This window comes from Equus asinus, chromosome 28, assembly GCF_041296235.1.
Source record: "Equus asinus isolate D_3611 breed Donkey chromosome 28, EquAss-T2T_v2, whole genome shotgun sequence".
Lineage (NCBI taxonomy): Eukaryota > Metazoa > Chordata > Mammalia > Perissodactyla > Equidae > Equus > Equus asinus.
The window spans coordinates 48,237,778-48,263,908 of record NC_091817.1 but is presented as its reverse complement, the minus strand read 5'-3'; the positions used below and the strand labels follow the sequence as shown (position 1 = coordinate 48,263,908).

The 26,131-nt window shown below is 53.1% G+C and overlaps 2 protein-coding genes across 5 annotated transcripts; both read right to left on the bottom strand.

Moving 5' to 3' along the window:
* Positions 1-1,446: 1,446 nt before the first annotated feature.
* FOXL1 (forkhead box L1) lies at positions 1,447-6,818 on the bottom strand. 4 transcript variants are annotated; one of them, XM_070500602.1, is made up of 3 exons: positions 6,699-6,818; positions 5,046-5,168; positions 1,447-4,585 (listed from the first exon to the last, which is right to left on the bottom strand). In XM_070500602.1, the coding sequence occupies exon 3, from the start codon at positions 4,421-4,423 to the stop codon at positions 3,386-3,388; it is 1,038 nt and encodes a 345-aa protein (XP_070356703.1). In that variant the 5' UTR covers positions 4,424-4,585; positions 5,046-5,168; positions 6,699-6,818; the 3' UTR covers positions 1,447-3,385. The 4 variants fall into 4 exon arrangements, with proteins under 4 accessions (XP_070356703.1, XP_070356704.1, XP_044617522.1 ...); XM_070500603.1 differs by having other exon boundaries at positions 5,046-5,164; positions 6,699-6,803; XM_044761587.2 differs by lacking the exon at positions 5,046-5,168 and having other exon boundaries at positions 6,699-6,805.
* A 6,412-nt stretch (positions 6,819-13,230) lies between these two features.
* On the bottom strand, positions 13,231-16,097 carry FOXC2 (forkhead box C2). Its single transcript, XM_044761601.2, has one exon. It carries the CDS (start codon positions 15,588-15,590, stop codon positions 14,082-14,084), a length of 1,509 nt encoding a protein of 502 aa, XP_044617536.2. The 5' UTR covers positions 15,591-16,097; the 3' UTR covers positions 13,231-14,081.
* Positions 16,098-26,131: the final 10,034 nt, after the last annotated feature.

Here is a 26,131-nt window from a genome sequence, read left to right as displayed (position 1 = left end):
ATTCTTTAACCCACACACAGATATACACTGGCCGCTCTGCATGAAATGGTGGAGACCACACATGATTCCTTTTCAGAGAGACCCAATTATATCCACAAACGGCAAAACATGTCCTGCCCAGGTTCTGGAAAACCTTATGGGGCATTTCAGATCCAGGAGGCCGTCAGCTTCCCCAGGAGCCAGCAAATAGCCAAGGCCAGACTAAGCAAACGGCCTTTGCAAAGTTCTCTCATCCTTGGAAAAATCACGGATGTAAACTTCTCAAAGCCGATATGTCTCCCAAGATCCTTTTATCTAAGTCTTTGTTAGTTTCACTATAATAAAACAAAAAAACAAACTATCCCTGACTTGAACGACATAGACAAAGAAAATCTTCCCCAAAGTATCAACACTTGGGTTAATTTCAAAGGATTCAGCACTTGATTTGAGTCCATCTCTCCAACTTATATGCAAAAAAGCTTAACTTCTGAGCGTTCCTACGTACAGAACACACACACACACACACGCATATGCACACACATACAAGCATACATATATACACTTATCATCATTGTACACACACCTGCCATGCCCCCATTACGATCAGCAGGCTCGCCAGTGTGTATGTGTGTGTGTGTGTGTTTTACCAGGGCTTGAACCAAGATCACTTACGGGAAACAGACTCTGTTCCCTTTGTTTAGATGGGAGCACAGAGGCATACCTTCAGAGTGCCTAAGAGTAGAACAAGATAGTTGCTTCTGATTTACCGCAAATATAGCTAAGATTTTGTTTGAATTAAGAGTAGAAATCATTTCTTAGTCTCGTTGATCCATAATTTGGAGCCCATGGTTAAATCTGGAAAATTAGAAAAACTATTTGGATTACTAAGACTCAAAACCCCTCTTTCTCCTCAGTAGGAAGGAAGATGCACAGAATTGTAGAGATTCCATAGAAAATGACCCCACCGTACATTTCTCCTAGCTTTCCTAAACCAGATGAATACGGGGATCAGATAACAGAATTTATCCTTATGTATGTATAAACACCCTTACCAAATAGATACATACTCCTGCCTTTTTTCTGTGCCGTAAAAATAGTGTTTATACTATACTTTTTGGAATTGCAACTCTAAAATACTATCATACTATCCTTTTAAAAGGCAGTATTAGATTATTGGCTTCCCCAGAAAACAGCCATCATAAATTAACAAAGCACACGAGATAGCAAGTCAAACACGAGAAGAAAAAATTAAAAATATATCCTATACAGGGGAATTTTCATCTTACTTTCTGACATCCAAGCAGCATCCACTAGGCTTTTCTGCTCCTGCCCCTACAGACTGTGTGTGCACCTACTGTCGGAAGCCAGGGCCCCTGGAGATGCCGACAGCATCCCAAATATAGCCTGTGCCCTCTTTCCTGTAACACTGGTTGTTTATCCCCTCCAATAATCCATTGAGCCAGTCACTGACAGGTTAATGAAAGAAACAACTTTATTCACAAAGGCTGAGGCTTTGGGATAACAAAATATCCAATGACAGCCCTTCCAGCATATTTTAAGTTAATCACAGCGAGCCTGGACCTCCACAATGGGATCTCATCAAAGCTCTTAAAATGACGGACGCGCTGCAGCTCACCAAGCATGCCCCCAGCCTGGGTAGAATGAGGTCAGGGAGATATGCACCCGTCAGCAGCACACAACTTTAAGAAGGAACCCTCAGAAAGTCAACTCTGTGCCTACTAATTACTAAATTATTATGCTTGTCCGAAATGTCCTTTCCAACATATTAACCAACAGGCTCTCTGGATGTAAAGTTTGTGTTCATTTTTATAGAAGTCCTGGAAACTACTGAAGGAGTAATTTTGCAGACCTATCTCAGCCAGTCTCCAAGACCTCGTGACTCGCTGCGCCTTTCCCAGAGCGAGTAAGACTAAAGTAACGTGGGGGTTCAGGAACTCAAAGTCAAAAGCCCCAAAGCAACCAAGGAGATACCCTAAGAGGTTAGACACATTTCCCAAAAGGTCCAAGCTGAACTGAACAGGGCTGGGAAAATCTCCACATTCTTAACCAGGTCTTTGTTGCAGACCCCTGCCTTCCTGCCCACCCCTCCTGCCAGACTTCCAGTCACCTCCCTCAGGTGTTTATTTAGCCGCAGGCCCTGGGCCTGCTTGGTGGGGGCTTGGAGGGAGGAGCCAAGTTGCAGGCAGGGATGCAGTAGGCTGGGGATCTCTGGAAGCTCCATGCTCTCTGGGTTCCACAGAGCGGCCTCCCGAAGACACCAGCAGAGGCCCTTGCTCTTCTGGGCCCTAACCCATCTCTCCCTTTCCCTGTGTCCGTTTCACCCAACTTTTTGGATTAAACGCAGTCTTTCACTACACAACTCTGGAAAATGTAGCAAAATCAATCCTAGATCTTGAAAAAGCATGGAAATTGAAAATCTTACGTTGTCTGAGACACCGTCCCTCCCCCCCGCGCACTTCCAGTGTCCCCTGAAATCTTTTGATCCCTTAAAAACAAAAGCAAAAAGACAGGACCACTCCTATGGTTGGTAACATGCATTGGAGAACGTGCGTATTGACTAATGAGCTGTTGTAATGCAACAAAATGCTATATTATGTAGAGTGCACCTTCTTAGTAGAAGTTGTTAATATAGACGTTTCCACAGGGCGATTGTTATAGTAAAAAGAGTTAAGTATTTAGCCAATGAATATAGGATGTTCCCTTTACTGTCTAGAAAGGAAAAAAGAGAAAAACTCTATTTAAAATAAAAGTGTGGTTTCTCAGCTTCCACCTGGACATCAGTCCGAAATCCTCAGGAGGCCGTAGATCTGCCAAAGAACCTGAAAAACAGGGGTCACCCTCGGCGTCCCCACAACTGGACTTCAGGGACAAACCCGGCTGTGGGTAACCATCCCCACGACAGGCTCAAAGCCAAGGCCTGGGCCACAACCGCAACTGAGCTGGCGACAGTCGGACCGTGGCTCTCAGACTAAAATGACCACACTGAGTCCGTCTGTCCTGCCCTTGGGCTGTGTGGGCCCTCCAGTGCCCCGGCCACGCAGGACTTGGGGTGGGTATCGGAAGATCACACCATCAGACTGACCTAAGGTCAAGGAATTCTTCTGCTGGTGCTGTAGGAGGTCTGAGTTGCCCAAGTCCCAGCTGGTGAAGGGTCTTTTAAATCTCCAAGACGCTCCTGGTTCCGGGAAGGTCTGCCCCGGTGGAGGTAGGCCAGTGAGCGTGCTCACCTGAGCGCAGAAGTTGGTAACACTTCCCAGGATCCACATGTCGGCAGAGGAAAAGATCATTCTTTAAAAACGTGACTCCTTCCCCCAGCGGTGGGAGCCGTGGTCGCTCACAAGCAGCTCAGACCAGGACCGGGGACAGACCCACGCCACTGCTGGCTTTACTGGAAGGGAAGCACCGTGTCGGGGAGCTGCAGAGGGAAATAGGAGAGGAAAGGGATCCCGAGCTGGTAAAAGCCTCCCTGGACGTGTGGGTCGAGCATCAGGGAAGCGTTGAAAGGCGGACGGAGGCTGGAGGAGGTGGCCAGAAGCGAGGCGCCCAGACAGCCACCCGGCCCCTGCTTGGCGCCACCCAGGAGCTCACCCCCTCCAGCCGACTTCTGGCCCTGCCGGCCCGCCAGGATGCTGTCTATGCTGAAGCTCTTGGACTTGTCGGAGCAATTCGGAGAGCTGCGGGAGATGCAGCGCGGAGGGGACCCCGGGCCATTCACTGTGCGCGCTGGCTGGCCGACGGCCACGGCTGCTGCGCCCTGGACAGCGTCGCCTGCGTCCACCTCTGGGGACGCGGGCCTGGGCCAGTGCAGGGCCGCCGGCGGAGAGGCGCCTTCCCGCAGGGGCGACGGGCGCGCGGGCTTTCCCTCGTGGCGGGGGCTCGCTGACACGGGGCGCCCTGCCCCGTTCCCCGCCTCTGGCTGCGCCTCTGCGCCGCGCTCCTGCGCCTCTACGCGGGCTCGCTTGCCCTCCGGGGCCCCGGGCCCCGGCTTGGGCTTCCTCTTCCGGCGCCGGTAGTTGCCATTCTCGAACATATCCAGACAGCGAGGGTCCAGCGTCCAGTAGCTGCCCTTGCCCGGTCGCCCTTTCTCGCGGGGCACCTTGACGAAGCAGTCGTTGAGCGAGAGGTTGTGGCGGATGCTGTTCTGCCAGCCCTGCCGGTTGTCGTGGTAGAAAGGGAAGCGGTCCATGATGAACTGGTAGATGCCGTTGAGCGTGACCCTCTGCTCCGGCGCGTCCTGGATCGCCATGGCTATGAGCGCGATGTAGCTGTAGGGCGGCTTCTGGGGGGGCTCCGCCCGGCCCGAGGCGGCCAAAGCGGCCGCGGGGGCGAAGGCCAGAGGCAGCCCGGGTCTCTCGGGGCCGTACAGATAAAGCATGGGCGAGGCGGCCAGAGCAGGCAGCCGGGGACTGAAGAGGTGGCTCATGGCGAGTGGGCGCCGGCGCTGCGCTCTCCGCGACGCAGGCAACCCAGGCGGCTTAGGGACTGCGCCCCGCGCCGGGAGGGCCCTCCGGGGGAGCCCGCCGTGCGTCTGCCTCCTGCTCTGCCGCTCTCCCCCGCCGCTCCGCGCTCCGTCCCTTCTTCATGGCTTTAAAAATGTTAAATAATTGTTGTAAGTTTGCTATTATATGTTGACTTAGCGCTGGAAAATAAATTGTCTATGATAAACAGTCGTTGTGTTCTCAGCCCACCCACATTAATTAAAATTTCATTGCTGAAAAACTCCAAGCTTTTCTCTCCACGTGTCTTTTTGATACCAGCCAATCGGTTTCGGGGCTATTCCTTCATTTGTTTATAGAATTAGTCTGTTGATAAGTCCGCCCACCCAAGTTGAATCAAGCTGTGTTTATTTGGAAAAATTTCCGGGCACCCAATATATAAACGCACTGATCTGATGTTTGAAATATCACGTCCACCCCTTGACGCTGTAAGCACACACAGTCAGTGAGGCAGGATGTGGACCGCGATGGCTCCGCGCGGGGTCTGCCGGGCCAGGAAGGAGAGGTGGAGATGGGGGGGTGGGCGCAGGGCTGAGTTTTACCACTTGCCTGGGGGAGCTCCGTAATCCCTGGGCCTCCCACAAAAGGTCTTCTCTTCTCGCAGGCTTAATAGGAGATGGCGAGATGGCACAGTCTCAAAAAATGCCTTCGGAGGTCTTTGAAAGCGTCTAGCTATTTTAGGAGGGAGAGGCATGTCTGAGAGATTTGAGAGTCTGATGAGAAGAGGATGCAGCCCTCTTAGGAGAGGGCATCCTCCACATGCCCTGCAGGAGTCAGGGGCTTCCTAGGGGCCTACTATCCCATAATGGGCAAGCCTCCACCTCCAGGGCTCCCTGGGGACCTGGGGAAGAGGGCTCCAGGAACCCAGCTTCTCTGAGGCCAGTGCTTAGGACTCTGGGGAGCTGCAGAGGGCTTGGGGTACCTGGTCCACAGCTCAGTGGAGGGAAGTTTCAAATAAACCCATTTGGAGAGTTCAGGGGAGGGAACTAAGGTCTCTCTGATGGGGCTGAGGTTGCAAGCGAGGAACACCATAAAAGGGGAATTTGGCAGCTGGCGCGGGAGAGCTGGTATTTGTGAATGCGGGTCTCTTGCTTTATATTCTGCGCTTTCCTGTTTATACCAAGGAGGGGGGTTATAACAACTTTACAAGTGCACGCAGCTGGCCCGTGATTACATTAAGCATTTGGGAAGCCTGGTGCTCTCCCCCCACCCACCCACTCACCCTGGGTGTAAGCACCCCCCACCCCCGTTTTACATTTAGCCACGTCACAGTTTGAATCAAAAACCCTGAATGATGCTGATTCGGAAGGAGGTGTCCCTCCTCCCACTCCACCGCTTTGGAGAGGCATTGGCGTGACTAGTTCCTGTTTATGATCTCTGCTGAATACTTTTTAAAAGGAAAAAAAAAAAAAGAAACACGGGATAACTGAATTAACGTTTCATTGAGTAAATCGTGCCTCGATGCCGATGCCGCGGAGAAGAGGGAGGGGTGAGGACGGCAGGTGGGCATAGAAATGGCCCACCCCAGCGCTCCCGCTCGCCGGGAAGGAGAAAGAGACGGTAAACGTGCGTGAATGGGGAGGGGGTCGGCTGATGCTGCTGTCGCAGAGAGAGGACACCACGCTGGGGACCGGTAGCGGACTCTCAAGCCACCTCTGAATACGGAAAAGCGAGGAGGCTCCCCTCCAAAATGGGGAATCCGGAAAGTAACATGTGTTTGGGGGTTCCGAAGAGACCGCAGGGGAGGGGGGACGTTTGAAATACCCAAATGGAAGTCGCAACCAGGGTCGAAAAACCGGTTTGGGTGCCGGCATCGCTTGAGGGAGCGCAAGGCCAGGCCCCGGGACACCTCCAGGCCTCCCTCCCTCCACGGCGCTGCATTTCTAACTTAGGCCAACCGTTCAGCCCAGCCTGGCCCCGGCCTAGGTCTTAGGGATGGCCCTCCAGCCAGGAGGGGGCGGGGCGCTGTCTTCTCTCTGGCCCTCACTAGAGCGCCCCTTCCAACCGTGGGGTGAAAAAAGAACCTCAATGCCCGCGCTCTTGCAACCCGCGGGTCCCACAGTCCCCGGGGTCACCCAACCTCTCCAGACCAGCGCGTCCCCAGCAAGCTCAAGGTTGGATCCAGTTCGGTCTCCAGCCTTGGCGCCCGCTCTAACAGACCCAGAGCAAGAGACGAACGGGTGTCCCTACGCACTCCCCCACCTCCGCGCTCGGAGCCCTTCCTGGAGCTTCCTGGGCACCCGAAGTCCAGCACGCACATCCCTGCCTCTCCACAAGGCGCGCCGCCGCAGCGCTTCTTCTAAACTCTAAGGCAAATCCGAGCTTGAATTCGCACAATAATAAACACCGCCCAATTTGGGCATGGGCCGGACGCAGGCGGAGACACGCGCGGCTGGTGGGCGGGGCACTGATAGTAAAAGGGAAAAAAAAAACCCAAGTTCTAGTTGCGGTCTGGAGAGATACATCCAGTCCCGCGCGCTTGCAGAAGTTTGCAAAGTCTCCGGGAGGTTCCAGCCTTAGAACTCCAGAATGACGCCCCAACCCGGCCCCTCTGGCAGGGTGCGAATCCTGGGTTCCCAGGTGAAGAGTTTGTAACTTGAGCCTAGGAGAGGCCGCGGTAGGAAGGAACCCCGTGCGGGCGCGTATTTCCGGGGAGCGCAGGGCACGAGCCCCTAGCGTCCGAGAGCGGATGCGCCCTCGTGCGGAAGCTCTATCCGGTGAGGACGGAGCGGAGCCGAGGCCCGGTGGGAGAGCCGCCGAGCCTGGGAGACAGCCCGGGCAGAGCGTGTCCCAAAGAGCCAAACGGGGACCCTGAAAGTACCCTGCAAGTTCATGAGTCTTCAGACCCCAGAAAAGAAGTCAGTGCCAGCGCAGCGCCCCACCGGGCCCGAGAGAAAGACCTGAGCTCTCCCGCCTGCCCGGATGCTCCAGGAAGGACCGTAGCAGTTCCATCTCTGGGGCCCGAGCAGAAATCGGGCTCAGCGTGGGATGAGGGCAGAGAGTACCATTCCCCTCCCACCCCACCCCCACCTCTCTGGGAGAAGGTGTGCCCCTTGGGCAGGCTGGGCGGAGGCCAGGCACCAGGCCCTGGGACCAAAGAGGCCTCAGAAAAAAAGGCTGGGGGCAGAGACAAGAGCCCTTCACACTGCTACCCACATCAGGGGCATCTCCCCTTCCCCTGCTCCCCCCTAAATATGAAAGCAGACACTCAAGTTAACGATGGTCTGCATCATCTTTCCAGATATCTACATCACTTTTCTAAATGTGGAGACAGTTAATGGAGTATATGTACACATGTACAGGAGTGAATGAGTCCACCCCGTGTGCACTGTGTCTGCAAACAGTGAGGGCGCAAGGATGCAGGGCTTACTCAGCCTGGGCACCCTGCCGACAACCTGAACACGTCTGAGGCCATGATAACAACAAGGATAATATGGACGACTAAGATGTCTCCAATGCTAACATGTGCTGGCACCGTTCTAATGCTTTCCCTGTATTAAATCACTCCATCCTCACAGCCATCCTAAAAAGAAACAGAAATCTTTATCATTCCCATTCTGCAGACCAGGAAACTGAGGCCAGGAAGTTCACTCGCCTCAGGTCTCCTATGAGGAAGTGTTGCCAGGGCAGGAAACAATCACATTATCACAGCTGCTGTGTGTGGAGGCTAAGGGCCCTGTGGAAGTTCTCTCTCGAGAACCCACTCAGCATCCATGAGCGCCAGGGGTGATGGATTCGCCCATTTTACAGATGATGAAACAGGCTGGGCACAGAGCACCCCAAGACAGTGGAGGTAGTAAACAGCAGAACAGAGACTGGAACTCACGTGATTTCTTCGGAAGGTGGACTCTCTGAGGTCTGACACCTCAGGTGTCTGCAGAGGCTCCCGGCGATGTGTCAGGAATAAACAGATGGAAAGGGGGCCCTCCAGACAGGAGAGGTGTGTGGCACCTCCAGAGCTGAGACATTTGGGGCATTAGATGTAGGAAATCCGAGTCGTCACCAACATCCTACCCAAACCCAGAACACTCTCCTCCTCCCCCTCCTCTCCCGCTTTGAGAGGAGGGGTGAGGAGGCTCTCCTGCTGCTTCTCCTGGGGAGGGAGCCATGAAGGTGAGGGTGGGCCAGTCAGCTGATGCTGAGCAACCCCAGAGAGCAGGGAGAATTTTCCAAATGACTGATTTCTTTAGCACTCACCTTGTTCCCGGAAATGATTTAAAGGGTCTAAACAGGGGTAGTTAGGGCACGGCCACTGCCCTGCCAGAGTATCCGCATTTAGCCTGGTAAATATATGCAGTTAATTGAGACCAAAGAATCCTTTCTCTTCTGTTGTCCAGGCAGGTCCTAACAGCCTACAGTGAGTCTTATCCACGGGTGGGCACCATCAAATGCACTTTCCCAATGTGTGTTGGGTTCATTAATACTCTCGATAACCCTATTCGATGATCCCACCATGTTCAGTTGGGAAATGGGCCCAGGGAGCTTGAGGTAGCATGCCCGAGGCCACGTGAAGCCTCAGCTGGCCTGTGTGTAGGGCCTGAGTTGGTGCATGTGGGTTCATCCTAGAGAGAAAGACTCTGTGGGGGACCCTGCCCATAAAAATATCTTGGAGGCAGAGAGAGAGTCCCCAAGGGGCTGCTGGAGGAGAAGGCCCAGGGCCAAGGCCACTGAGTCAGGGGTCAGAGGGGCCCCTCTGGCCTCCATGACCTCCCACCCTGGGTGGGCATGTAGAGTGAGCACAAAGCTGCACCCCAGGCCCCCGAGGGGGGGACGCCACCTCCATGCTCCCCAACTCCATTCCTTTAAGGGACCTGCGATGCTGGCGAGCTTGTCAATGTGTTAAGCCCACTTCCCTCCATTTCAGCTTTCACACACTCACAGCCCCAGGATAAAGTGCCCACGAGTCTGACGCTGGGAAAACCCAAACCAGGAGAGACGCATTCGAGAAACCAACTCCGAGAGCGGCGTCTTTCTGCTTCTGCTGTGGAGCAGGAATGTGCAAAACCCAGGGAAAGGCTTGCACAAGTCCAGGCGGTGGCGTCTTCCCAGGCACAGCCGCTGTCCCCGACTGCAGCTGCCCAGCCTTCCAAACGCCCTGAAACATTCCACTCCCTTCCTTACATGCCTATGTCAAAAAGCAGACATTTCAAACGCTTGGCGAGCTGAGGCTATGCAAGAAAGAGGCAGGCGGGGAATGCTTCTCAAAGTTTGGGAAAGCATTTCCAGTGCGTAGTGCCAGAAGGACTCAGTGGTGGCTCTGACCCACTGTGTCCCGCTCACCTGGGGGTAGCCCCCAGCCATCCCTGGCCTGGCTGCACCTAAGGCATAACGCCTCAGATCTCTCCTTGTCCCTGAGAGGCAGGAATGTACGGTCTGGGACGACGCAGGCACACATTCCCTGAGGCGCCAGGCACGCAGTGCCCACATTCTCCTAAAACTTGGTTCTGCCCATTAATAGATGGGTGTCTTTTCTCAGTGTCACTCTCTCCACCTACCTCATGTGGATGGTTATCAATAGGTTCCCCTTGGACCAACCTTGCCTGACACTCCATCCAGGTTTCTGGATTTGGGGTGGGGATGAGGAGCCAAGAGGCAATGCTCAGGCACCAGGGCTCGTTTCCAGGGAGCTGCTCTCTGTTCTTTGAGTGCATCTCACCAGCCCCTCCCAGGCCTGGAGGTGACCCCCCAGGCAGTGATGGGGTAAAGGGGAGGAGATGGACCCCGAAAAATTTATGAGCCCAATGCTGAAGTTCCGAGGCCCTGCATTTCTTCTCCCTCTCACTTCTTGCAGTTTCTCGAAGTGAGGAAGGGGAGTCGGGTAAGTGAGGGTAGGTTGCAGGAGGCCCCGCTATGCTGGGGAGGAAAGTGCTGGGCCGCAAAATGCCCTCGCACTCACCTGGTCATCTTACAGACGAGAAGACTGAGGCCAGGGAGGGGGAGGGGCTTGTCCTCACAGCACGATGTGGTCTTCTAATTCCTAGCCCAGTGTTCCCACAACTCCAGGATGCAAGTCACGATTTTGGCGTCCTCGGGGACAGGCCACTTCAACGAGGGCAAGGAGGACCACCTGGCCACAGGCTCCAGTCTGGCCATGGGAGAGAGGCCAGGGCTGGGCCACACACCGCCAGTCCCTCTCCCTGAGAGCCGTGAGCTTGGGTGTCCCTCCGGAGTCTCAGGAGAAGCAAAGGTTACTCCAGCTGCAGCCTTTCCGGGAGTAGGGAGCAGCAGGATGCTCAGAGGCCACGGGTCTCTCTGGCCTGCCAGTATCCTCAAAACTGGACCTGGTTAGAGAGACAGTCCACCCAGCCAAGGCCACTTGGGGACGCAGGGTTAACTCTATGGGAAAAGGTCTCTGCCATGGTGTTTGTGTTGCTTCCATTTTATTTGCAGTACCTTTCAGACCTGCCGAACTGTATCTTCTTGGGTCAGGAAAGAACACGGCTAGAGAACACACCTTCGTCCAAACTGCATTCAGGGGACCACATAGCAATCCCCCTCCTGCTCCAGCCAAGGAACCCCAGCAGCCTGCGACAGGCATTCTGGCCCTTGCATCTGCAAGCTCCTTCCCCCTTTTCCTGAAAGGCCCTGCCTCTGGAGGACCAAGCGGCCGAAAGAAGGGGCGGAGAGCGGATCCGTGGCGCAAGGCCAGCCATGCCAGGCGCACGCAGTCTTTGCGCACAAGGCGACCGCGAAGACGCGCCAGGTAGGGCCGGGCTGCTCAGCATCGCGCTGCGGCGGGGTCTTCCTACTCCGTGGGGACAGACAGACGCCCGAGGCTGCTAAGCCCCTAGGAGGTCCACCTCATGGCGGATGGCCGGGGCTGAGCCGAGCCCCCCCCTAGTCCCAGCACCCGCCTCCTAGCACTTACCCGCACCTTCCCCGGCCCCCAGGGCTTCAGACTGGGGAAGCCTTCCTGGTCGGGGCCTCCCAAAGCGCCCTGGCATCATACACCCCTCCACTCTGCTGCCTCCAGAAGCCTGGATAAAGCCCCGAATACAATCCCCCCAGTTGACCACGTCCCCCAGGGAATGCAAGGGCTCCCCCGCTGGCTGCGGCCTCCATGTGGTAGGGAGCCCCTCTCCATCACCCACTTGGGACTTCTTGAAGAGGCCTTCCCAAAGGTAGAAGACCCCAGCGTGGCTTCAGGGCCAGTGCAGGGTCTCCCACCCTGCTGTGGCCCACTCCTCTCTCCCTTATTTTCCATGTGTCTCTCAGACCTCCTCTGAGTTCCAAATCTTAAGCTGAGGGAACATTTTCAGAGAGGACTCTTCGAAACATCTGGGGAAGCAGCAAGCCAGCTAGAACACCTCCTGCAGCCCAAACAGCATAAAGAGAACAGGGCAGAGTGAAGCGGATTGCCAGAGCTGGGCAAGGAGCCCTGGCCCCTGTCATTCTGCAGCTTGGCGAGGGGGGGTCTCTCTCTCTCCCCCCTCCCACTGTAACTGGCTGGCCGGCTCCCTCAAGCAAGGCCTGGGGGCCTGCTGGAAGTCAGGCACCAACCACCAGGTTTCCCGGCTCCTGCGAGTTCTGAAAAGGAATAAAATGCAGCCTTACAGTTTTAACCATACGTCACCTCTGGGGCCACAGATTTAAAAAATGTGTGCTGCACATATGGGCAATATTATTGTGCTTGAGCTTCCCCCAGTTCTATTTCAGCATAAACCAGAGACAAAATGACATTTCAAGCAACACAACACCCAGGTTACGATCGACACCACCGTGTCAAGCAAAACCGCCTCTCGGGACATCATCACGGCCTGAAATGCTGGCTTCCCCGGGAATTCCACCCTTAGCAAAGTACAGCTCACCTGCTGGGATGGGAAACTAGTTCCCAATTTGGAGCTCTGGCCCCCAAATTCACACGCAGAGACCAGGAGGGGAGCTGTGGGTTTCGGCCAGTGAAATAGATAATAAAGCTATTTCCCCTCGGCCATGTCTCACAAAGCTACGTTGTTATTAAAAATTAAAAAAAAAAAAGACGAGACATCAAAATTGAAGAGAAAAATCATCTCCCTAGCATTTAAAGTCCTGGCAAAGTTGATATATTTAGAACTCTAAAAGCAGTGTAAATTATTTTTGAAGGGCAATGAGGCTTTAACATTTTTCACTGCAATAGGGTCAGGATTTGGAAATCAAATCAAGAAGTGAAGAGGTCTGGAATCCACCTCTGATCCGACCACCGCCGGGACGGTCGTTAAAGGCTGCAGAATCCATCCCTTTCGGACTTTCACTGGCTCAATTCAAATTCTTTACTGAAAAAACATCAGCGTGGGCAAGGAAGTCCGCATTTTAGGAAATTCAGGGACAGCACACCCCTGGTTTGTAGTTAGCTGATGGAAAGTGTTTATCCTTCCCCTCCCTTGCCTCCTAAATTGGGGATGGCTGGACATGAAGAGGGAATGGCACTGTTTGTTGTGACAATTGGCATGTTTTTCTGCATTTAGCGAAATGCATTACAGCAAATGAGATTACAGCGTGCTGTCCTCCATGCAGCTGCGTCCGCCTAGAACTGTTTCCCCGATTGCCCCAGCCAGGGTGCGATTTTGAACTAATTGAAAGCCTTTTCCGTCTCTAACAAGACAATAGATTGGTGCCCCCATTCCTCTGTGATCATCTGTATCTGTCTACACATTTACCCACCTGCGTAACAAAAATTATCCAAACAGGTGGATTTGCAAACACACCTTGTTTTTAAAAACTGCGAGAACACAAATACACTGTCCGGACTTTGGGCAGAAAAACAACACGGGTTTATTTTAAGGTAAGTACAACAATTAAGACCACATAAGACAAACACAGGTGAAGTGAAATTTTTTTGTTTTTTTTTTCTTTTAGGAATGCTCAGGGAGGCATCTACTATACAAACCATCACACTTTGCAAATAAAAAGTATCAGATACTCGACTTCTTTATCCGCCAACAACAAAAAATAAATTATTTTCCTGTTCTGTAAAAGACCTACAACTTGGAAAAAAATCACGTCTCATAATTGTACAGGGGGAAGAAATCCCACCTAGGTTTCTCGAGTTTTCAATTTGGCAGTTAGAAATGGTTGGGCAAGATGAAAAATTATCCAGTGAACTCAACTTTAAATATTATATTAATGGCTCTGAACAACAACAACAAAACAGCCTGATTACAAATCCACACATTTGTACAGCACGGTTAAAGAAATTTAAAATTACACACAGCACGTATATAATCTATAGAGACCCCCATAAACCTATGGGGGTCCCTACAGAGAGTCATTACTGGGTGGCTATGGGATTTGGTCCATAACTGATTTTTGAAACCCCGACTGGAGTAGTGAGCACAGCCATCCTGGGAAGGGAGAGGGGTTTTAAAAATCAATATTCATCTCGTTGGGCTGCGTCCCTTTACAGGGGCTTCTTGCAATCTCGGAACCCGGGCGGCGAATTAAAGTTACCTGCAGCTTCACAGAGGGCTGAGGCTGGCGCGCGCGCTCTCTCTGCTCCCGGGTCTGAGAAAAAGCTGGTGGACAAGTTTTGGGTCTTCCTGCGTCTCTGCAGCCTGAACTGTCTGAGAGAGTCGTGTCTGGGAGGCGAAGCCGGAGCGGCCGGGCAGGTCAGTATTTCGTGCAGTCGTAGGAATAGGGGGCTGCGTGGCGGTAGAGAGATGGCGTGGATCTATAGGGCAGCTGACAGCTCGCGTTGCTGCTCACCTGCGGTTCCCCGAGGGTCGAGTTCTCAATCCCAAGCCGGTGGGAGTTGAACATCTCCCGGACGTTGGGGAAAGTCTGCTGCTGGGCCGCGAACGTGTGGCCGGGGAGGTGGTTCAGGTCCCCGCTGTGGTTGAGATACCAGGAGGCCGCCTGGGCCGCGGCGGCCGCGGGCTGCGGCGCCGGCTGGGGCTGGGGAGCGGGCGGCGGCGGCGGCGGCGCCTGCGGGTGGTGGTGGCCGTGATGCTGGTGGTGGTGGCCGGCGGCGGCGAGCGCGCCCTCCTGGCCGGCGGCGAGGTTGAGGGCGCTCAGGGGCGACGTGGGGCCGCTCGGGTGGTCCGAGAGGGCCTCGTCCAGCGCGGGCGGGACGCACATGTGCGCCGGCCGCTCGGCCCCGGTGTACAGGCTCATGGCGCGCATGCTGCACTGGTAGCCCCCGGCGCCCCCGGCCTCCAGGCCCTGCGCGCAAGGCTGGCCGTAGGCGGCGGGCGGCGCGGCGGCGTAGGGCAGCGCCAGCGGCGGCACCACCAGGCCCGCGCGCCCGGCCGCGGGGCTCAGCTCGCCGCCGGGCGGCGACGTTCGCAGCGTCATGATGTTCTCCACGCTGAAGCCAGGCAGCCCGTTGGGCGCGCCGGCGTGGTGCTCCGGCAGCGAGCCGTCTGGGGAGCCGGCGGGCGTGGAGGCCGCGCTGCGCGGGCTGCCCTGCAGCGCGCTCTCGGGGCTCAGCGTCTCCACCTTGGTGATGACCGGCAGCGCCGGCGACGCCGCCTCGCTCTTGATCACCACCTTCTTCTCGGCCTCCTTGGGGGCGTCCGCTAGGGGGGGCCCGGCCGGGGTGCCCTTGGACGCCGCGGGGGGCGGCTCCTTGAGGTGGGCCCGCTCCTCCTTCTCCTTGGGCACGTCCTTCTTCTTGAAGCGTCGCCGGCGCCGCAGGAAGCTGCCGTTCTCGAACATGTTGTAGGAGTCGGGGTCCAGGGTCCAGTAGCTGCCCTTGCCCGGTTTCTTGTCGTCGCGGGGCACCTTGACGAAGCACTCGTTGAGCGAGAGGTTGTGGCGGATGCTGTTCTGCCAGCCCTGCTTGTTCTCCCGGTAGAAAGGGAAGCGGTCCATGATGAACTGGTAGATGCCGTTCAGGGTGATCTTCTTCTCGGGCGCGTTCTGGATCGCCATGGTTATGAGCGCGATGTAGCTGTAGGGCGGCTTGACGAGGTCCTTGGGCGCCGCGGGCTGATGGTGGTGGTAGGGCGCGTAGGAGCGGCCCATGCCCGCGCCGTACTGCTCCGGGTGGCCCGAGTAGACGCCCATGGGGCTGGCCATGCCGCCGTAGCTGCCCGCCGCCCGGTAGTAATTCTGCTCGCTCAAGTAGGGGACCACTCCCAGGGCGTTGGGGTCGGACACGGAGTAGCGCGCCTGCATGCTGCGTCCGAGACGGCTCGCCACCGCCTGCGCGCACCGACCGCGAAGAAGGCCCTGCGAGAGCGAGAGAGAGCGAGAGAGAGAGAGAGCGAGAGCGAGAGAGAGGGGAAGGGAGCCGGCGGGGGGAGCCCCGGGCGCCTGGAAGCTTTCAGGGGCGAGCTGGAGGAGGCGCCGGCGCTCGGCGCCCGCCTTCGGGCGGAGAAGGGGCCCTGGTTTTCAGCGGACCGGGCGGATCAGCATCCTGGAGGGCGCGCCCCGGCGAGCGCAGCGCCGGCCCCTGCTCGCTCCCTCGCTCTCGGGACCGGCGGGTGGCAGCCCGGGCGGGCGGCGGGGAGCGGAGCGGAGACGCCGCGCGCGCCGCGGACGGAGGCTGGCCCCTCGGTCCGCGCCACGGGGGAAAGGCGGCTCTCCAAGCCCCCCAGCAAATCGGCAGCCCTGAGGGTCAGCGAGCCGGGGTCCAGAGTGGCTGCCCTGCCGAGCCCGGAAAAAGAGGCAAAGTCCCTTTTAGGGATTGGGAAAAGTTTCAAAAGTCTTCTTGCTGAAAGCGAGTTTTTACTTTCCTCCGGCCACGCCCCCTCCGGGAACTTTGGACCAATAACCCGGCAGCTGTGGGGAGTTGGCGCCAATCAGGGCGAGGAGCGCCGGAATCCGTCGGCTCTAAGACCCAGCCGCGTAGAACCAGACTTTCATGCAGCTCAGTCTTAACTTGAAAAGATTTTTTTCAAAAAGTTATATCTTATTAAAATTTATTTTATTATCACATTTTGGCTAATGGGCCCACGTGCCCAGAGGGGAAAAAGAAAACAACCCCGATGCTCCTTTGCAGAAAAAAGTTTGAAATATAAAATCGAATTGATTAATGCAGTCAAATATCTCCCCAAAGATCATGTAAGAAGCCGAGACCCTGGGACTACTTTTCTTATTAATGAGTGATGAGGCGAATAATTAGATTTCCTAATTATCGGGGCCCAGGTGTAATGGAGGCAAAGCAGGCGTGGGAGATGAATGGAAGGGGCCTCCCATGGATGTTGTCATTGTTTAAGCAAATAATTAATAACCAACAGTGAGTTTGCAGGTTCTGGGCCGTCAAGAATAACCTATAAAGGTTTTAGAGACAAATTATAGCGTCTGAAGGCCCCTCACCCCCACCTGGGGAGGCAGGCCGAGGCGTCTACAGGGCAAGGCGGACTGGGAAAGGCAGCAACGTTTTGAAAATTTAATCCTTTTAAATTCGCCGTGGATTCGGCAAATCATCCGCGTCATCATGAGGATTTTTGTGGGGTTTGGGGAAGAGAGTGAAATAACTCTGCTCATTTCCCCCTTTCCCTTCCCGCGTAGACGCCTGCAGCCCACCAACGCCAGCTTCTCGGCGTCTCTCGCTTTTCCCAGAGATAAATTCCCTTTGACAAGCTGACTCCCGCGCTCCCCAAAGACGGGAACAATGCCGCAGCGAGCCACCGGGCCGGGCAGAGCCGGCTCCTCTGCCCGCGAGGAGAAACCCGAGCCGCTTTGCGCGGGGGGCTTCGCTGCAGGACGCGCATCCCTGCTGGGGGCTCCTAACCCCGCGCCGGCCGGCTGGGACACCCACCCAGGACGCGCTCCCTGGCTCCCGCTCCCGGCAAAGCCGCCTTGGGTATCTCCGACTTGACTTCCTATATCTCAGTCTTTTTTGTTTAGTTGGTGTTTGATAAGGTGATTTGGGCACCGGGGCTCCGTGCGAGGACGAGGACGGGGTAAGCGATTGCAGACGGTTCAAGGCCCCGCAGAGATGGTGTCATTTGGGACTTTGACCTGGAGCGGCGCGGAGGTCCTCGCCCTCGACGCTTCCTCCTTCCCTCGAGGAATCGCGGAAAGGTGGTTTGTGTGTGAACTGAGTATTTATTCCTTCAACACCTCGAAGAATCAGATCCTCCCTTGCCGCTTCCCTTGAAGAGGCAGGGTTCCCCCATAAGGAGGGCTAAATGGGTCAGAACTCTTCTGGAAGGTGTCCAGTCCAGATGAGCAGGGAGGAAGACTTCAAAGAAAACTTCCAGAGTTCAGGTGTCCTTTGCCCTCCTAACTCTTCCATCAGTTTATTAGATTAGCTTATTAGATTCCCAGGAAAAGGATTTGAGAGAATCGACCCACAACGCTTATCTCTTGGGAGATGAACAGAGGGCATTGGGGATCCGTCATTCATTTTCAATAAAAGAGCAAAAAATATATATATTATTTATGTGCATTATCTATGAATGGTATTATCTCCTGACAACTTCAGGATCGAAGAGAAAGTCCAAAACAGGTTCCTATGACCTCGAATATTCTACTTCTGAAATATTCACTATATTTTTTACGCGTGCTCTAAGTTCTTTCTCCAACTTGATTTTTTTTTTTTGCAACGAAGTAAAATAAAGCTAGTCAGTCGTCAGCTCACAGGTGAATGGTTTGAGCGTTCTCCTAGCTACCCCCAACTCCCACTACGACTTTATTATTTTTTAATACCTCTAGTATTTTCACATCCATCTTTAAAAAAAACAAAAACTGGCAAAAGGCGCCTTTCTCCCGGAGTGTGTGACAGGCACTCTGAATTCTGTTCACGATTTTACTGGAAATGCAAACTATTGATCAAGAAACACTCCTCAGTCTATAGGCTTCCTGGAGGAATATTATTTACTCTGCTTTTACGGGGTTTTTTCTTTTTCTTTCTTTTTTTTTAAGCTTTATCACAGCACAGGGCAAAACCCAAAATAGCTAAGGACAGAGGAAAAGAAATTCCAAAATGGCAGTTTCTGCCTGAGTTTGCATCTACAAGGGTGTCCAGGTTTAAACCAATGTCATCTCAAAAGAACTAACGTGAGTTGCCAGAATTATTACCCCCTCCAAAAAAAAAAAAAAGTGGGGGTGGGAGGGGAAGAAATCCTCATAATCAAGACAGAAAAGGTGAGAGAAACGTTTTCCTTTGCCCTGGAATTAGGTTTCTTCTCCGCTCAGTGGGACTCCGGGAGAGATGTTTGTTCAGGTTATTAAAACAACACCTTCCATACACCTGGACTTTGCAAAAACCATATTTCGGATCTTTTCTTTAACCTGCCAGGGTTTTTGGGGGTTTTTTTGTTTGTTTTGGATTGGGGGCTGCTAATATCTTGCTGATTTTTTTCCTTTCCTGACCTTGCTGTCAGTGAGCCGAAAGCGGAATCGGGCCCCAGAGAGCCCTGTGTGTTACTAGAATAATAAGCGATGATAAAGCAAAAGATATTCCAGTCACTTTCCCTCCACCGCCATGCATCCCCGCCTGGGCGCCGCCGGCTCCTGCACCTGGAGGCGGCTCTGGCCGGCCTGTGGTGTTGTCGCCACCTTGAGGCCAATACGGGAACTACTCTTTAAAAAGAAAAAAAAAAAAAAAACCCCACGCGACCCTTCTGGTTACAAAGCAGGTGCTGACACCTTATGGCTGCACCCTAGCATTGCACGGCCAGCAGTAAAGCCTTCAAAATCTGCAAGGGAGAGAGAAGGTAAATAAACCGTGTGCGGCGCGTCGATTAAGAAAAACCAAAACATTTTCCATAGCTTTGCAATGTGTCAAGAACGTGATCTGTTGGAAAACAGAAATGTCTTTGAAACTGCTGGGGGAGCAAGAAATCCTCTCTAGGGAGATTTGCTGAAGTTTTAAGCAAATAAAATCTGTGCCTCTTAGGTGGCTAGAAGTCTGGGTATTTTTTTTTTCCAGGGTTGTTAAACAAATTGCTCATCCGTGGGTGTCTTCTCACGGCAGCTGTCTTTCTGACCCGCGTGTGGCGTGAATTTCAGGGAATTCGTCAGCAAAATGTTTGTCCTGCGTGTGTGTATGGTACTGGTTTTAACAAGAGGGAGACGTAAACGCGTCTGCAGCCCCTTCTGCTTCAGAGGCACAGCAAAGAACTCACAGAGGGGACACGTGAAAGGAGTTTTGTGTCTTCTCTCGCCGTTTTCAATACATTGGACCCAATATCCTTCAAACATTTCCCTTCTGGGCTCCCGAGATGCCCCAGGTTTTAGGGAAAGGGCCCAGGTTTAAGAGGAGTCCCAGGCTTGCAGGAGCTGCTAGGAATCTGATGAATCCTTGGGTTAAACAGAGTCAATGCTGCTGTTCAAAACTCCATTCTAATCCAGCTCCTAGAAATTATTTTCTTCCAGGACAAACAGTGTGTCCCTGATGGAATCTGTCCACACCCATTTTACTGAGCACGACCTTCCCAAGGAGTTAAAGCGACACGGCGCCATTCACAAATGGCCCTGCCATGAACAACAAAATAATGGAAGATGAGGAGCCTTCCTGGTTAAAAGATTAAAGAAACAGAACAACTAAATGCAATCCTTATTCTAGATCAAGAGGGGGGAAAAAACTAATAAAGGACAGGTTTGAGAATACCCGGGGAAATTTGAATCTGGAGGATTAGATAATCATCTTGTATCAAGGTTAAAATTCTTGAGTGTGATAATTACACATGGTCAGGTATGAACACGTCCTTGTTTTCAGAAGGTACACGTCAAAATATTTAGGGCTGATATTCAGCTTCTCTGCAACTTTTAAAAGATTCTGCCAGAGTTGGGGAGGGAGCACGGAGGGGGGAAGGAGAGAGAAAGTCATGTAAAGCGAAGTAACATGAGAGCCATTGCTGAACCTATGGTATGTGGGTATTCACTGTGTGCTGTTCTCGTCATTTTTCTGGAAGTTTGAAATTTTTCAAAATTTAAAAAAGAAAATGGGAGAAAAAGACCTTTGTTACTCTGAAAATTAAAAAAGGTTTGTGACACAAAGCAACTTTTTCCATGGAAAAAGTTGCAAACCCCAGTGGAGGTCCAACCTGGCCCCTGGGTCCCCTCTCCTTATGTTCTGGAAATTTCTGAAAAACAGTCTTCCACATCTGTGGAGTTTATCACATTAACTTACGATTTTCAAAGGAAAAAAATAGTTGACTCTCTAAGGAGCTTAGCTGTCTTATAATGCAAGTGTTACCACAATTGATACAGTCAAAGACGCAAGAAACTCAATAGAGCGTTACAGATGTTTTCAAAACAGATGATTAAAGATACACATGTTTCTTTCTAAAGAGAGTTGATTACACGCTGCTCTATGCTGCCTGTATCATCCAGGTCCGATAGACTTGCCCTTGTCCGTATTGCTATGTAAATGAGTTACACCGTGTATCCGTCAGTTGAGCCAGTGTCTGCTAAGTAACAAACACCTCAAGCCTCAGTGCCTTGACCCGACCCCAGCTCCTCAGGTGGCCTGCCTTGTTTCTTCTCTCTGCAGCCCACTGCCCTGCACAATACCTCGGCACACAGTAGGTGCACAAGAAGTGTTTACTGAATGAATGTATGACTTTTCCCGTATTTTTCTCCCTACTACATAATGGACAATGTAATGTGTGCGCACTGTGTGCCGAGCTCCCTGCCGAATGTTCTGCCCATGGCATCTCATGTCACCATGTCACAGGGGAGGAAATGGAGGTTTAGAGATCTTAAATCACTAACCCAAGTCTTGCAGCTGCTAGCGATGGAATGGGGATCTCTTAACCCATTACTTTGCTGCCTTTTTGAGGTTAGAGTTAGGGCCTTGGAAATTGGAGAAGACTTCTGAAGCTAAAATAGGAACTTCTATATAAATAAAAAGTCTACATGGAAACATGTACATATAATTTCATAACCATATATACACAGTCAATAGTGTGTGCACGAAGGCATGGCTTCTGAACACATGACTCAATGTCTGTGAAATTCTAGCTTTTTATATCATCAGCTTGAAACCCTGTAATTAAGTCTGTCGGGTAAATGGGCTCATTCTCAGAGCCCATAAAAAGCGGCCGGCTCCCTGGGAGGCGCAGACAGGGCTGGGATTGTCGGACAAGGGCAGGGAGAAAGATGAGAGCAGCCTACTTGATTTTCACCGAATTCGCAGCCTGTGGGGCGGGTGTTCTCAGCCCCAGGGAATAAGCCAGACTTGGAATCACAATCTAGGGGCAGCTTTGGCCAGTGCCTCAAAGTGACTCCTGGGTCTCACGGTGGCAACAACTGAGGGAGGCCCCAGGGGAACATCTAAGGGATGGGATGAAGTCAGGAGCACAGAGTGGCTCTCCCAGGAGAATCAGATCATCGCTGGCACAGGATGTGCTTCCCCCTTTAAGAATCCCAGAAAGCTAGGAACACTCCCACACTGGCTCCCAGCCTTTGCACATACGCATTCACACAGGGGAATTCCAATGCCAGACCAGCCTGGACCCTCCACAGGGCCTTTGCATGTGCCGTGCCCTTTGATCGGGGCCCCTCGTACTCAGTTCCTTGCTGCAGTGCCACCTCCCCTAAGGCCTCAGGCAATCACCCACCTGCTTCCTCCCTGTCCCCTTGCTCCACCCCTCACCCTGACTCATTTTCACTGTCTGACATGATCCTGTCTGTTCATCTGTTTGCCCCCCAACACCGTGATGCAGCCACAGGAAGGGAGGCAGGGCCCTGGTCTGCCCCATGCACACCGCTACACCCAGCCCCCCATTGCTCTGCTCGGCAAGACTCCATGCTCTGGAACTATAAACCGAATGAGTGGATGTCACCTTGCAGCTTCAGAGTCACTTCCTCTCCCTCCGTAACCACATGCCAGTCTCCCATTTAGCAGTTCAAACCCAGAACTCAGTTCAAACATTGACGGCACTTATCTTAGGCAGACGGTGCAGCAGGGGTGGGCAAGCAGCATCATGCGCCCCGAGGCTGTTCCTGAGGGAGCTCACAGGCTGAAACTCTTATTTTAACAAACACACAGAGAGCCCTCGCCGGGTGGCTATGCTCAAACTCAGCACTCATCCTCACCAGCCTGGAGAGGGAGATGCCAGCAGTGCCGTCATCCTCGTTCTACAGAGGGAGAAAGCGAGGCACGGAGAGCACCAGGGACTTGCCCAGGCGCACCGCTGGCGAGCTGCAGCCCTGCCATTCGAACCAGAGGGCCCCGCGCTCAGCCCTCCGCTGTGGCGCTGTCCCTTCGTGGGGTCGTCAGGCACAGACAGAGGGGCTGGGCTGAGCTAGTGGAGACTCAGAAAGGGGCAGAAGAGGAGCTGAGAAGTTTTCTCGGAGAAGCTGCCGATCAAGCTGGGCCTTGAGACGTGGGCAAAGCAAAACTTCACCTGCAAGCATCTTTCTTCTTCCTTCACACTGCAGGTTGCCAGGTTTAGCAAATAAAAACACTAATGCCCACATTCTACATCGGGCAGACATATACACCGACAGAACTATTCATGGTTTATCTGAAACCAGATTTAACTGGGGATCCTGTATTTCGTCTGGCAACCCACTGGGGAAAACAGAAGTCCTTCAAACACCTTTTTGGTTATTAGTTTATTAAACAGTCTTGCGTTTATTAAGTATCAGACACAGCTTCAAATAGCTATGTATTGTTAAAGTTCACAGTACAAGGAGAGCATAACAGGAGAGTGTCTTTACTTTGCTCGGTAACTGTGTGTGCCCGGCTGGATACAGGAGATGTCGATGGATTGCCCGAAGCTTGGGATATGGAAGAAATTACACTCATTTTTAAAAAGCACGAGTGTCGCATGTTAAACGGCTATAAATCCCGGGAGGACAGAAGACTCCAAAATGAGAAGAGCATCTTCTTGCCACCCCTCCTGGACTCCGAGACCACTAACTCCTTTCACTGTTTCTTCTGGCAGTTACCAAAGTCTCTCAAAAAAAGAGGCTTTGCTGCTATTTCTTTTTTTTTAGCAACTACGGCTGTGACCTCTGCCTTCCCGCTCTGTGTTTAAAGATGGTAATGAGTTCACTTAGGAGAAATTGGCTGGTTCCTGTGTGCAAGGGGGACATTTTAGAACATGACCCAAATGGTTCCCACTTACCCCTGTTGTGTAATGGTCACACAGTGTGTATATTTTAAATGGGCACTTGGTTCTCCAGAGGGTGCCAGTGCATTGTGCGGGCATCACTCAACCCTCCCTCGGCCCCTCCGCCAGCTTCCCCAGGAGATTTCTCTCCGTCCTCCACGGGTTCCATCTGTGCCTTTAAGTGCTGCCTCTTTGCTCTCGGTGCGCCTTCCTTCGACTCTCACCGTGCTCGTGTCGGTTGACTCTCCACTCTGTCAGAGGAGCTGGTTGGCTCCCCACCCTGCCCTCGTGCCAGTCACCAGGCCCATCTGGGGTGGGATTGGTGACCTGCAAAAGTTGGGGGTGAGGGTGGGGAAGGCATTTCTGGGGCAGGAAAAAGAAGAAGAAAACCAGGAGGAGGAGGAAGGCAGAGCTGAGTTGATAGGGAGGCCGCGTGGCTGAGAGACGAGCTGGCGGCCAGGCGAGGCTGGACTGTCCAGGGCAGAGTTTTGTGCTTTGCAAGGTGCAGGCAATGGAGCCACCAGCTCACAGGTGGAAGATAGAGAGGTGGAGTTCAGGTGGAAGGAGGGCAAGAAAGAGGGAAAGCAGGGGAGGATGGGGAGAGGGGAGAGGAGGAGAAGGAGGGGGAGGACATGGGAGGGGGCACAGTTGGGAGGCAGGAGGTGGCTGCAGTCTGAAGCACGGTGACACACCCTTGGCGTGGGTGGTGGCAGCGGGAATAGCAAGGCATCATTGCGACACTGCAGACGTCCTCGTCTTGCCAATCTCCCATGAAAGGCCAGGTGCTGAGGGATGGGCCTCACCTGATCCCAGGACGGGCGCAGAGCCAGCTGACAGGAGTGCCTGAAGGTGGAAGGGACTCTGCTAGCTTCTCAGGAGCAGCCTTTGTTGTTATTAGACCCATTCGTGTTATTTTTTTCTTTTTGGCACCTTACGAGTTGTGTGTGTATGTGCATCTGACGCAGGGAGAAGTCAGGGCTGAAAGCAGACTGCGGCGTTTAAGGCTTGAAGCCCCTACCTGTGAAGCGTAGGGGCTGCAAGAGCTGGCATTTTGGAAGCCCACACGGGGGAGGTCTGGCTCTCAGCGCCCGGCACCTGCGTGGGCCATTGGCCCTCATCTCTCAACACCTGCCTTCTCTTTTCAATCTCATAGGATCGCTATGGAACAATGAACGCTAACATCTCTAGGGCGCTTGCTGAGGGCTGGGCAGGTTCTGTGCCTGGACTCCCCGATACCAGCCGACCCAGTCCTCTCACCAACTCTAACAGAGAAATCACGCCCCCACACTTTACAGAAGAGGGAGCTGAAGCTCAGAGAGGTGGAGTTACTTACCCGCAGTCACAGAGCTCAGAGTTCCATGCCCGAGCTCTTCATGTGCTCACCTTTTTAACTACATTCCTACTGGCCAACTTCTAAAGGGGTAGTAAGAATTCGTGAGGTAATGTCTGTGACAAGCATTAAAACCTTCGGGGTGGCCCGGTGGCATAGTGGTTGAGCTTGCACAGTCTGCTTCAGTGGCCCAGGGTTCACAGGTTCAGATCCCAGGCGTGGACCTGGCACTGCTTGTCAGGCCACGCTGTGGCAGTGTCCCACATAAAATATAGGAAGATTGGCACAGATGTCAGCTCAGTGACAATCTTCCTCACCCACCCACCCCCAAACAGAAAAAATAAAATATTGAAGTGAACTTGCACATGAGAATTTACAGCAGTTTTATTCATAACTGCCAGAACTTGGAAGCAATCATGATGTCCCTCAGTGGGTAAATGCAAGAACAAGCTGTGGTGCAGCCAGACAGTGGAATATTACTCAGCACTGATAACACATGAGCTGTCAATCCCTAAAAAGACGTAGAGGAGCCTTAAATGCACATCACTAAGTGAGAGAAGCCAATCCAAAAAGGCCACGTGCTGTATGACTCCCACTCTATGGCATTTTGGAAAACAGAAAACTATGGGGACTGTGAAAAGATCAGTGGTTGCCAAGGGTGAGAGTGGGGAGGGGCGACCAGGCAGAGCACAGAGGATTTGCAGGGCAGCGAAGTTATTCTGTATGATCCTATAATGGTGAATACATGTAATTATACATTTGTCTAAATCCACAGAACGTCCAACACCAAGAGTGAACCCTAATGTAAACCGTGACCTTCGGGGGGATCTTAGTCAGCTCCGGCTGCTGCAACAAAAACACCACAGACGGGGCGACTTAGACAGGAAACATTTATTTCTCACAGTTTTGGAGGCTGGAAGTCCAAGATCAAGGTGCTGACCGATTCAGTATCTGGTGAGGGCCTGCTTCCTCGTTCACAGACGCCTGTCTTCTTGCTGTGTCCCCACACGGTGGAGTGGGGAGGGAGATCCCTGGGGGCCCTTTTATAAGGGCAATAATCCCACTCACAAGGACTCTGCTCTCATGACCCGGTCACCTCCCAAAGGCCCCATCTCCTAGCAGCATCACATGGGGATTGGGTTTCACCGCAGGAATTTTGGGAGGACACAAACACTCAGTCCACGGCGATAACGATGTGTCAGTGTAACGATGCTGATACTGGGAGAGGTTGTGTGTGGGGCACCAGGGGTGTATGGGAACTCTCTGTACCTTCTTTTCAATTTTGCTGTGAACCTAAAACTGCTCTAAACAATAAAGTCTATTAAAAAAAATCCTCAAGCGACCCAATGCAAATTTACATATAAGATGGA